The 12,954-nt window shown below is 43.1% G+C and overlaps 1 protein-coding gene across 1 annotated transcript; it reads right to left on the bottom strand.

The window, feature by feature from the left end:
* Positions 1 to 3,902: 3,902 nt before the first annotated feature.
* Positions 3,903 to 12,096, bottom strand: LOC104407193 (ena/VASP-like protein; the record flags this gene model as incomplete). Its single annotated transcript, XM_010016397.1, has 7 exons — positions 3,903 to 4,510; positions 5,551 to 5,608; positions 5,986 to 6,052; positions 8,384 to 8,446; positions 8,562 to 8,628; positions 9,966 to 10,032; positions 12,036 to 12,096. Coding segments are annotated over 7 exons (421 nt in total), but the record flags the coding sequence as incomplete, so codon positions are not given.
* Between the last annotated feature and the right edge of the window lie 858 nt (positions 12,097 to 12,954).

The raw sequence follows: 12,954 nt of genomic DNA, 5'->3' as shown, positions 1-12,954 counted from the left end.
CATGGAGACATTTTGGTGGTATTTGTCCCCAGCTGCTTTCAGAATAATTATAAGGTTTTACCTCTGTCATTCAAGGCATTTGACTTGACATTTGGGAAGCACATGGTTCTCCAGCTCTTTAAAAGTTGCCAATGATGGTGTTGAAGAGATATACTTGGAGCTAGGGTTGTTTCTCTCCCTACATGTCTGTCTTTGTGCTACTGACATCAGCCTTCACCTGTCATTTTCACCCACTGGAATAGTTGAATTGTCCCGACTGAACTCTCCAACTATAAACTTCTGCTATCATCAATAATTCTGTATCATCAAAAACCTTATATCACTGTACCTTTGTCCAAGCAGAACAGTATCTTGGGGATCAGGAGTTCAGATGCCATCTAGTAATTGCTCCACCCTGGAAAGATGACAGCTTATTTCTATCCTTAGTAAATGGTTAAAAGAGTGATCTATAAAGGCCTTCTTATACTCTAACCCTCTAACAATTTAACTTTTATATTTTCTCCTGGAAATCCATGTCTGTAACAAACAAAAGGATTATAGTGCATTCTCATTGGTCCATCAAAGTATGTTATTAGACCTGGGAAGCCCGATTTCCTTAATACGCACAATTTCATTCTTTCCTCCTACAGCACTGGATTCAGTAAGTCAGTCTGTCTGTTTGCTACCTGGCACACCAGGCAGCCGAGATAGCCTGCTGCAATTTGTGTTCCTCCTCCTCCATTTCCCCTTTCTCCATTTTTCTCATCTGTCTGATGAATCTGGTGAACACACAGGTTTGTTCAGCAGTGCATGATCCTTTGTGATGCAAGGCTGGAATACCAGTTCATTCAGATACTGTTTTGGTCTGTGGGTTGTGCTTCTGGAAGCATGGGGCCTCTTCTGACACTTCAGACTTAACTGGTTCTTCAGTGAAGAACATACTTAAGATGTTATATCTTAATTATTAAAGCATTTTTTCTCCCAAAGGAAGAGGCTTCGGTGTGGGAACCTACATTAACTTCATTGTATCAGTGTTCATCTCGGGGAGCTTCAGGCTTTTACTAATTTACTTCAGTGCTGCTGGCACTTCACGATCACATACTCAACTTCATGTGTCCTTCCTAAACTCTCTTGGCTGACTTAGCAAGTTAATATAAAAACCATAATAAAGATTATACTATCTTCCTCAACCTGACTATTGTCCTTCTCCTTTATGGCAAGTGACCTTTCTATAGTGCTTTACTCAGCTGTTTCATGATGCACTGATGTATGCAGTCTGTAGATTACTAGCCTAGCCTGACACAGAGGCTATGCTGTAAACGTAAGTAAGCAACTTGACAACTGCTTCTTATCCTGCCTCCCATCAATATTTCCATCACGGTCCCAGCTTCCTTTGCCTGGTGTTGTGGTTCAAGCCCAGCCGGCAACTTGGAACCACGCAGCCGCTCGCTCACTCCCCCCCTTTTCCTTCCTACCTCCGATCATGGAGGGATGGGGAGGAGAATCGAAGGAATGTAACTCCCACGGGTTGAGATAACAGCTCTCCAGTAACTAAGGTATAATACAAACCACTACTGCTACCAATAATAATGGTAAGAGGAATAACAAGGGAAAAGGACACAACCGCTCACCACCCGCCGACCGATACCCAGCCCGACCCGAGCAGCGATCTGGGCCTTCCGGGTAACTCCCCCCAGTTTATATACTGGGCATGACGTGCTGTGGTGTGGAATAGCCCTTTGGCCAGTTTGGGTCAGGGGTCCTGCCTCTGCTTCCTCCTGGCTTCCCCTCCTGTCTGGCAAAGCATGAGACTGAGAAAGTCCTTGGTCAGAGTAAACATTACTGAGCAACAACTAAAAACATCGGTGTTATCACCGTTGTACCCAGGCTGAAAGTCAAAAACACAGCACTGCACCAGCTACTAAGAAGGAGAAAAAATGACTGCTGTAGCTGAACCCAGGACACCTGGGTAGCTCCTGCTTTGTGCTTTCCACCTCAGTGGGAACTTGAAGTGGCCGGAAGCCTGGTGCGGGCAGACGTGCAGTGCAAGCTGAGTTTCAGTGTGTGTGGGTGCTGCTGGAGAAGGCTGTGATCCTGTCCTCTCCATGGGCGCTTGTCCTGGCCACTACCAGTAATGTTGGCAGAAGGGTTTTTTGATAACCAAAGGGCATGTGGGTCTGGGTTAAAAGTACATTAGGGCTATGTATAGGTTTATTCTCTTCACTTAATAATAAATTCACTAAATAATAAATAATCCTGTTAACTGTGTGCCCACACTAATGCTCTAGCAAGAGGAGATAGATAGGAGCAACAAATAGCTGTACTGGAGTCAGGAGTGGAGGTTAATGCCCCCTTTGATTTCTGCTGTGTAAAATGCCTGTGACCTACCCTCTTGTAGCCACTCAATAAGCCCAGCATGAAGGGACACCCTTCTCCACAGAGGCAACAGACAACCTGACTTAGTGTCTGGGAGGGGAAATCCTCTGACATTGCCACTACTACAAATAAGCTACGCTGGGCACCCCTGTCCCCGTAAGCTGGGAACCAGCAAAATACTAGTGCTGCCAGGACTGCTCTCTTGCTCCTATCAGCTGAGCTTCCCCTTCCACTCGTGCACACCTTGCTCCTACAACTATTAAGTGTCCCTGTGCAAACTTCAGTGTATTATGTCTTAATCATATGAAGCTTGCAAAGGCAGAAGGAGAATGTAAGAAAAACTCATTTACAGCAGGTGGCTGATGTTAACAGAGGGCACACTATATCCAGGGTGTACACTCAGCCTGAATTACAACACGGTTATTACTGACCTTAGGCACAGTGCCACATTGCAAGGGAGAATGTGAACCGTGCCAGGCTCCAACTTCCTAAAACTTAATTAAGATTATGGGAGAGTTTCACAGAATGGTTGTGATTATCTGAGAGGCAGCAGTTTTGAAAAGTACTCAACATTGTCAGGTATGCCATCGAGAAAGTTGGGGCTGTTCAGCCTGGAGAAGAGAAGGCTGCGTGGAGACCTCATAGCAGCCTTCCAATATCTGAAGGGGGCCTACAAGGATGTTGGGGAGGGACTCTTCGTTAGGGACTGTAGTGGCAGGACAAGGGGTAATGGTTTCAAACTTAAACAGGGGAACTTTAGGTTAGATATAAGGAAGAAGTTCTTCACAGTGAGGGTGGTGAGGCACTGGAATGGGTTGCCCAGAGAAGCTGTGAATGCTCCATCCCTGGCAGTGTTCAAGGCCAGGTTGGACAGAGCCTTGGATGACATGGTTTAGCGCAAGGTGTCCCTGCTCACGGCGGGGGGGGTTGGAACTAGATGATCTTAAGGTCCTTTCCAACCCAAACCATTCTATGATTCTATGATAATTAAGAAACACATCAGCTACTGTATGAGATTTATGCAACAGATCATTATAATCTTTGCTGTTACTGATGCTTGTCTGTGTTCTTCATTCTGGAAAGTCTCCTTCTTGTGCTTCTGGGATTGTTATATTGTGGTGCACATCAATGTCTGCCAGCCTTAATTCCCATGTGGAATCTTACCCCACTGCTTATCCTGTCTCTCATTTCCTGGCATTAAACGTCTAACAGCCATCAGGCTCAGCCTGGAACTCACTGTTGCATGAAATTCAGAGTTCTCCTGTATTAAATCTACAGTAAACCCACATTGTGAAAACCAGCCTGTCTTCTGAAAGGCAGACTGAGTTAATGTGAAGTGTGCTGAAGAGCAATCCCATGCTCTCCAAGCCAAAGCAAGTAACAGTTTCCAGCTAACTGCAAAGCACACCCCACACTGCCTCTTCTCCTGGGTCTGCTCAGGCTCCTTCCTCATGCTTTGTGTCTCAATCACCTTCCTCACATCATCAACCCAAGTGACATAAAAGTGCAGGAGCTCAAGGGATGAATGACACAAAGAAAGGCAGGGCCATGTGGACAATAAACAGTTTATTACCAATATGAACACAGATACTGTGATGCACTGACGTACCATTTTTTTATATTGTGATAACTCTGAGACAAAGAACTTGTTGGCTGACAACTAACATGTCTCTGTTTCTTCTCGTGATGCCTCAATACATTTCTGTTGGCAAAGGATCTTCATTTACATTGCAGACTACTAGTAAAATTACTTTGAAGTCATCTATCAAAAGCAAATGGTTCACGTGTGTTCTTATCTACTACTAAAAAGAAAGGTAATACATTTAAATAAGCAAATACAAAATACAAAAAAGGCTGACAAATCCAATGTGCAGTGTCAGATGAAATCTAAAAAATCCAGAAATTTAAAATTTAATATTCTTTAGATTAAGACTTTTAAAATGAAGCAAATCCAAGGCAGCAGCAAGCTTCAAAGTGTGCTGAGTCTGCTAATAAAAAGGGTATAAGAACAAAGACAGTGCCGGTGTCCTCTCTCACCATCTTGCATGACCTTGGTACACTTAGAAATGATCCGATCTTCCTAGCATTCTTAGTACCGTCCAAATGCTTTGCAATCATTATGTTGTACTGATTCTACTCAACTCCTGCCGTATGGCTAGAAAACCAAACCAAAAGGTTAATGCATAATGTCATACTCAGTGTGATGGAAAATGCTAAGTATAGAGGTTGCAGAAAGTACACGCTGGTAAAAGGATGAGTGGAGGATAAAAGGATGAGTAAGGGTAAGCAGTCAGCTGTTTGCTTGCAAACTGCAGTACTGGTGTAAGAAGTTGCATCTGTGGTTTATGTGAATGTCTTATTTTGCACTGGAATGAACTAGGGAGGCTCTGAGGGCCAAGCTGCTGGGACGGTAGCTAGGGTCTCCTCAACTGCAAACTGCCCTGAGGTTTTATGAGCACACAGATCTAGGGCAAGGGGACAGGGGATGGATTTTAGTTGTTTTACAGTCTCGTCTCTTTCCCCTTCTGTGTGAATCTAAGATGGGGAGTACAGGGTGTGGAAATGCATCTTCATATGCCCTAATGTAGGCTTCAGATAGGGATTTTGCTGTGCATTTCAATAATGGCCCTAAAAAATACATTTAGCTACATATTGCAGAGCAATTTGTAAAACAGTACTGATACATTTAGTACAGTCCTACTTTTCAGAGAATTATAAAAATACATGACTATTTGGAAAGCTGGAATTGAATGAAGGTCTGAAATAGCTCTTCAAGAATTGGAAACCTACAGAAGATGCTCGGGACGGATTTTCAGTTTGGTACCTTTGTCCCCTCCTCATCCCGACCTGTGTGGCTGGCTAGTTACAAGTGATTTCATGCTGCCTGATTGTGATAAATTGACATGGTATGGGAAGGCCCTCTCTCACCCTCTCACCTGTGAGAAACACCAGCAAGTGAATTTCTCACAGGCTAGGGGTGAAAATGTTCATCAACACCATGAAAACAAAGGATGTAAACACGATGTCACAATCAGAGCTCACTTAAAGTAGATGCTTGTTCTTCAAATGTGTGTATAAATCAGAGCTGCTCACAGAAGTCTGAAAACACCAGGGAACTCTCTGCAGTTCCTATCATCTTATCTATGGGAAATTAGTCATAAAGATGAGAAAAATAATAATTTTTCTCTTTCTTACCATCAATTATCTCCTCTTTCACTTTGTGTAACTCTCTTACAACTTCCTCCAATATTTCCTGATGAGACAAAACACAAGTCAGCTGCTCAGAATTTCCTTCTAACTGGTGGAAGAAAATGCAAGTTTAACATGGTTGTGCTTGTCCCCCGCCTCCTCTGACGATCAGAGCCTAGCGCTACTAACAGCTACCTCTGCACTCCTAGGCCAAGGATGCAGAAGATACTGGCATATTTATTTGCACGTTTCTGTACAGATATCTTGATGAAATAGCAGTGAGATTGTGCCCTCTTGCTGCTCACCATCTAGCCCTCCTCTAAGCACCTAGTTGTAGAGGAAATCAGAAGACTGAAGAGCTGTTTTGCTTGTACAGCGCATGCATGGGGGAAAATGGGTAGCTCGCCAAACCTCTGAGGTGCGAAAGACCTTTTCACTCACCTGTTTCATTCGATCAAAATCTAAGGCATCCATAGCCACATCATTGCTGCTGCTCACTGGCTTCATCCTGGAGACAGGGGAAAAGAGCATTAAAAAAGCCCATCGGTTCCTTGCAGTGGACATTAAGCTACATCTGCCTGATAGTGTCATTGAAATTCACCCCAAGAGCAAGAGCACTCGTGTTCAAGTACTGAACCAGAGGCTCCCTACTGTGCCACTCAAGAGAGTTTGGCAGCTGGAGAGCAGCACTGCTCCTGTTTGCACAGCCTGACCCTCAAAGATGCTGCTTTCTCCTATTGCAGACATACTGGAGGGAGTGCAAAGACTGCACTGAAACTTAATTTACTGTGTGTTTTTTGGTGTTGGGTGTCTCAATGATACCAGACTAGAAAATGCTGAGATGTCTTCAGGGGATAAAGCCTGTTTAACAGTGTGTTTTCTTACAGCATTTGAAATTTGCAAGCTAGATGTCTGGTTTTCTCTCACAGTCTGTTTTCTGTACTGCAATCCTGTCTTGGGCACCTAGACTTTAATTGGTGTTAAAATAATACCAGAAAACAAGTTAGAAAAATATTACAGGAAAAGTAATAACCCAGTAATCCTTTCCTTGGAAGGCCTGACTCAGTCAAGCGGAGACTGTTGACAGCACTGTGTAGCACCGGTACTTTTTCTTGAGTCAGAAACAAAACCAATCATCTGGCCTTAATAGCTAGTACACTTGAGTGTTATCGGTCTTCCAGGATGTTATTAAGTCAGTGGGCTGAACTCTGATGATAGCTGATAAAATAAATGAAGGAAGCAGAAGCTGCTTGACTTTCTCTTTTAATCAGTAACTCTAAAATATTTCAAAATTTAACTATGCTAACTGTAAAACATAGAAGAAGTTTCAAAAAACTTTGCCATCATCTTTGGGCCCAAACTCAGGGCTCGCGGAGATTCTACCAGTCCTGAGGGTATGCTTGGTCTAGCAACCCTTTCTCAGGAAAGTCTTAACAGGTCCCCTACCATCTCACACCTAAGCTGGGAGTTAAGACATACAAATGCCATCAAACTGAACAGGAATGGAAACAGGTCACTGCTGAGAGAGAGCTTTTGAAACCTGCCCTGCTTCCCCCACAGAAGTTGTTTGAGCAAGCAAAGACTGTATGCCACTCCAGATGTTAAACTAAGAAAGGATTTTTCCCACTGAACTACTCCTCCTCCCAGGATGGGACTGCATTATAGAAGCTAGCTGTTGAAAACTTGATGGCTGTTTTTAAATAGCCCATGTTTTATTCCCAATTGAAAGAAGGAATGGTCTTTCTGTATTGAAAGTCTCCTTTATTTCCTAGAACCAGCATGTCCCATTGGTTTTAGGAGTGCTGGAGAGACTATAGTTTGTTCTAGTAACATTGATGCATCCTTCTGAATGTTTGGGCAGGGCATGTTCCAGCATCTTTTAACACAGCAGCAAGTACATGAAGATGGTTGCCATTGGCAACTTTCTCTCTGCAGACTATCAGCACTGTCATATACATACTAGTGTAAACTAGAGGACACCTCTTCCAGTAAATGCTAAACATACATATGTCTCTGTTCTACCTCCTTACTCAGCTTACCCATCCATCTCTGTGTCCACTACTGCAGTAACACTGGGCCATTCCAGATCAGCACTGGAAGGAAGTCTCTTTAGCTGTCCAACATCAAACTTTATCTCATTCTTTGTGGTGACAAGAACATGGGTGGTGTTACTGCAGCTTGGCTGTTCACACCGATGGGACATCTGGAGTTCTACTTTAGACTTCTTGGCTTTTGACAGCCTTTTGTACCCTATATTTCTGAATGCATTTTCTGTGGCTGGACTTTTTTACAGCTTGATGTTATTAATTTATTGCACCAAGCTTTGCTGTTCTTTCTTATGCACCCACTGCAGCTGTATGGATGCAACTTCATCCTTATATACTTCCCTTCATCCTTAATAACTTCCCTTCTCCCAGGTGCAAGCTCCTCAGGTATTTCTACCTTTGCTTTTGAATTTCTGCAAAGGTTGGACAATGAAGACCTCTTCTATTGGCAGGGTCATCCTGAACCTGCTGTAAAAAGATGTTCCAAAACCTGCCTTCCACAAGGCACACTGCACTGCCAAGCTTGTGCCTCTGCTTCATGAGCATGGATACTTTCAGCACTTGCTTAAGTGTGATTGTCTGTGATGCCTGTGCACACCTGAGCAGGGGGCTGTTTCCATAGAATAAGTCTTTGACACGACACATTCTACCTTCACGCTTTGGGCAGCGACAGACAAAGCAGAATGTAAGAGAATGAGTAAAAGACATCACAGAAGACAAACATTAGTGCTGAATGATGGGATTAGCCAAAGGACAAGCCAAGACGGTTAAGAAGCCAGGCTGTTAGCCAGTACCTAGAAGACACGTGGGATTGTGTGGGGCTCTTAGCTTCACAGCTCTTCACCACTGATGGATTTCTACAGCAATGGAATGAAACGAGACATGAGTTGTGCACGTGCCACGGGACAGCATGACCATCCCGACTGCTAGCCAGCCAGCCAGCCAGCCACAGGGACACCCCATGCAGCTCACCTAGAAAGTAATGAAGATACAGGCTTTTCAACAGAATTGCTCCTTTCCCATGGCTTCTTCCCAGAGTCTGGAAAACAAAAATGAACAGTTACTGTTAATTATTTTTTTCTCTAAAGATAAAAATATCCTGAAGTTGATTGTCTTACACAGCTGCTTTCATTCAGTGAGGATGAGTGACTTAGAAAGATCCAGGAAAGCAGGATTGATTGAATGAATGAATATTGAATGAATATAAGCAGTCGCCTATATTACTGAGAAAGCATTGCCAAAAACATGCTTAGTGATCCCTTTAATTAGGGACCGGATAGTTAAACAGTATTAAAAAGACATGGAACTGGACTGTTATGAGGAAATGCATAAATAATTTCTATTAAGAAATACAGGCTAATTGCTACAAGGCTTATTTTATTCACTACAATACCTATTTATATTTTAAATTAAAAAGCCTGAAGTTTTTTTTTGTCTGCATAGTTGGCAGAAAATATGGGTGTATCTAAAAAAAGGCAGTGAGACCCCCACTATGCAAATCTCCATAGAAAGTTTATTTAATGTTGTCTAGACTTCTGACTTGCAGAATGTTCCTGAAAACTTCACTATGCAAACTGTTACTGAAAATGCTTACTATCATTTCAATCTATCTCCTCTAAAATAAAGTGAACTGTTTCCGAGACTTCAGTAACATTCAACTTTATGCAGAAGGGTTTGCTCCTCCGTGAGGTCCTAAAAAACTCCTTAAAAAAATTATGTCACTCCCAGGAAATGTCTAGGTATCATTCCTCATTTACATGCACCTTTCTCCTGGCTTCTTCCCCTTCCCTTGCAAAGCACGCAAATAGTGGCTTTGTTCCAAAAGGAAGCTGGTATGGTTAAATACTCATTCCCTTGGGAGAGGTTTCTTTTAGCACGTATGAAAGCCAAGGCTGAAGCAAGAATGAATCTGACTGGCTTGCAGCTTATCTACTCGGAGACAATCATTTCAACTTATCATAGGAAAAACATACTTTGAGGGCTCCTTAATTTAACCTAGCAACTCTCAGGATCAGGCTTACTGCAACAAGCTACCAAGATCCATACCCAACTGTACCAACCAGGACAGCTACACTACAAAAAAGAAAATAATACAGCTTTTTTTTACTCTTAGAAGATTTCTATGCACAATGTTGAAGACACAGATCCTCAGTTACATGACTGGACCCCATTAACTAAACTGGCTGTATTGGCATTTTCTTGGCTGTGAAGCATATAAAATCACCATTTCTTGCTGAGTAGTTTTTAAAACAATAGGTATTTGAGAATTTTTCTTTTAGTTGCATTCAGAAGTAGGATGATGAACTCAGAGTCTGGAAGTGGTGGAAAAGACTAGATTAAGAAGACAACGACGACACTAGTAGTTTGATTGAATACCTGATGAATTTTGCTGCTGCTGGGTGGAACCTCGTGTACTGGGTGAAGGAGAGGTGCTAGCATCATCCTACAAAGAGAAAACCAGGACATTACTGAATTCTGGAGATGAAGCAGAGTCCTCTTCTGCGCTGTAGAGAGCAGTTGCAGCACAGGTGGTACGAAAGCAAGTTTCCTCCAAGCATGTCTAACAGGCACTGCTGCCAAAGTATGGGCTCAAGTCCATTTCTCTCCCTTTACCATGGCAAAATACATACTTTTAAGTTTTTGCTAATGTGGACATCTTTCCATGATTCCATTGAATCACTCTCATCCCTGTACACCAAACCAGACTGAATTACCCCTCTGAAGTTCTGGCTGCTGCTGTCTAAATACAAATCACCCATTTCCCAAATTTAGAAACTTTTTGTGGTATGGGAACTGAGGTCAGGTCCCAGCCTCTTAGTCCAGGAGAGCCACTGGTATTAGTAAGAATAGTCCAGGTAGTAACAAAATGTATTTAAGTAATTCAGTACACCTCCTAAGTAGAAGATTAAACATTGCATCACGTATTTGAACTCTTTTTTCTGGGTTTTATATGACAGACCATAAAACATTCACCCATATATTTGATACGTCAATATTATTTAGCAATCCTCAAAACACACTCAGGAAAAGCATTCATTGTGCATTGTAAAATGGAACTGCACCCAGTTTGACAGAAAGTGCCCCATCACAAAGTGTACTCAAGATACACATCAAACAGATGTTCTCTAAAACACATTTCTATTTGGTGCTATCAAAAAGTTTGATTTAGGATGTAAACTAATGCAGAGCTTCAGGGAGAGAGTAGAAGGGACAGAAAGACAGCAGAGGCTGAATAGTTAGAAGCTAAATGGTGCCTTTCATCTCCAAGTGTATGGTTCAAAACCAGCTTTGGGGCAAAATTAAGAGCAATGGTTGCATAGCGGGTTCAATAGGCAAATTCCATGCTTGAAGCATCCCTTGAGGAACAAGCAAAAATAGCTGCTTTTTTCCTTAAACAGTGCAAAGAGTTTATTCCTGCTCTTGCTACAAACCTTTCAGATGGGGGTGAGACCTACATTTTCCAAATGGATTTTCTACTGAGCAGCTGTTACTTTGTCTTTGGAGGCAATATCTCTATATAGGTGATATGAGGCACACATGATGCTTTATGAACTCACAGCCACGGCAGAGAGCCTTCACAAGGATGCTGGTTAGCAACAGGAATGCTGTATGAGCAGCAGCCCAGAAAAGCACCGCATGGGAAGGGACACAGTGTAAATCCTGGCCTCTCTTGAAACTGGAAAGATCTCCCATGCTTTACCAGTTCAGCGAGTAAAAAAAAAGTTTTAATCTGCATGTTGAACTCAGAATTGGTGCATCAAGTTCAGCGTAAAGACTGAGTAAAATCAAACCTCTTAATTGCTTTTGTGGACAACATGCAAACAGTACAGTTAAAAGAGAGATGAACCGATGTTCCCTGAAGCTGTTCAAATTCTATCTCATTTTAGTGCAGGTATCATGAACACATATTTTAACCTTTCAATGGTCTAATGGTTAATGCACTGTTTTTCCTTCACCCCCCAAAGACATGTATGTGCACTCGGGGGTCTGAAGCGAGCTGATCCTGGCTTTGCATGGAGGTTGGCAATCCGAAGTTACACCACATAGTTGATGATCCCCTTCAGCTTAGCTGAAACTGCAAATTTAAAGTAAGAATCATGAACTTTATCTCAAGTTGACTTGCCAGAAGGTTCAGTGCACCTTCTGATGGAGCAAGAATCTACCATACCCTACAAGACTTGGATCAGACCATGAGAAACTCCTATTAACCTAGTTTGGACAATACCTCACCTATGAATAAGGCAGCAATTCTTGTTTATAGGGTGCTGTTCCCAGGAAAGGTAGAAACACTTACATGTAGCTTTTGACTGAATATGCAGATCTACTCCTGGATCAGCACTGCTTGTCACTGCCTGCCACACACAGTGAATGAGCACAGGACTTTGCCTTACAAGGTAGCACATCAACATATTTGCAAGAGCAGAAGAGTAGGAGTCTTTCACTTACATTTTGGCTTTCCTCTTCCTTTTTGTCAGCTGGCTTGTCTGACTGCGATGCTGCTTTTCTCCTTTGCAAAGGAACATGAGATAGGACACATAGTCAACCCTCTAGAAACATATCTTCCATATGGGAAGGCTGATTCAGGCTCTGGTCAGAGTTATTATTTTCTTAGTTCATCCAAGGGAATGTGGCAAAGGCTGCATGTGTTTCATTGTGTAGGATTAGGGTGGAGGGGAGGAATCCAAACCTTGGTGACACAACTCAGGGAGGGGGCACAATTATGAGGTGTTGTTTAACAGAGGAACACAGGGTGCAAAGCATAAGGAAATATGTTGAAGTGGAGGAAGGGGGCACAGCTGGATATGAAACCGGGTGACAAAGGGATGGCTTCTCTGTAGGGCTTAGGAGCTGGTGGCTCCTGGGTCCTACACGGAACAACCCAAACCACTAGACTTTTCTGAGGACCAACCCAACCCTCCCCCAGGTGGCTCAGGTGGGTATTGCAGAGATGACACTGTTCTCAGCCAGCTCCAGTATAATTTTGCCACCTGTCCTATATCCTCCCATCCCTATTCTCACCCAGAGAAAGGGCTATGGCAGTGATCCCATGTGATGGGATGACAGTCAGAAAAGCCCTTCAACCCACATCCATCCCCACTGGAAAAGATCAGGCACTATTTCTGCTCAGCCAAGACGCCTGCTCCCTTCAGGGTGGGAAAGCTCTGACTGGAGACCATAAGTCAGGAAACGAGTGCACCAGCCTGGGTTTTCAAGTGCCTTTGGTGAGTGATGGGAGATTATTGCTGTCTCAAATCCAATTCAAAGGCAGCAGAGCTCCTAAGCCCCATGGTCCCAGGACTGGCAGCACTGGTGGTGCCTGCGGAAGCTGAGTAAGGACCTGAGACCCTTGCACTGTCCTGCTTCC

This window comes from Nestor notabilis, unplaced genomic scaffold (assembly GCF_000696875.1).
Source record: "Nestor notabilis isolate BGI_N333 unplaced genomic scaffold, ASM69687v1 scaffold12216, whole genome shotgun sequence".
In the NCBI taxonomy this organism is placed as follows: domain Eukaryota; kingdom Metazoa; phylum Chordata; class Aves; order Psittaciformes; family Psittacidae; genus Nestor; species Nestor notabilis.
Note: the sequence above shows the minus strand (reverse complement) of the source record. Positions and strands in the feature narration are given on the sequence as shown.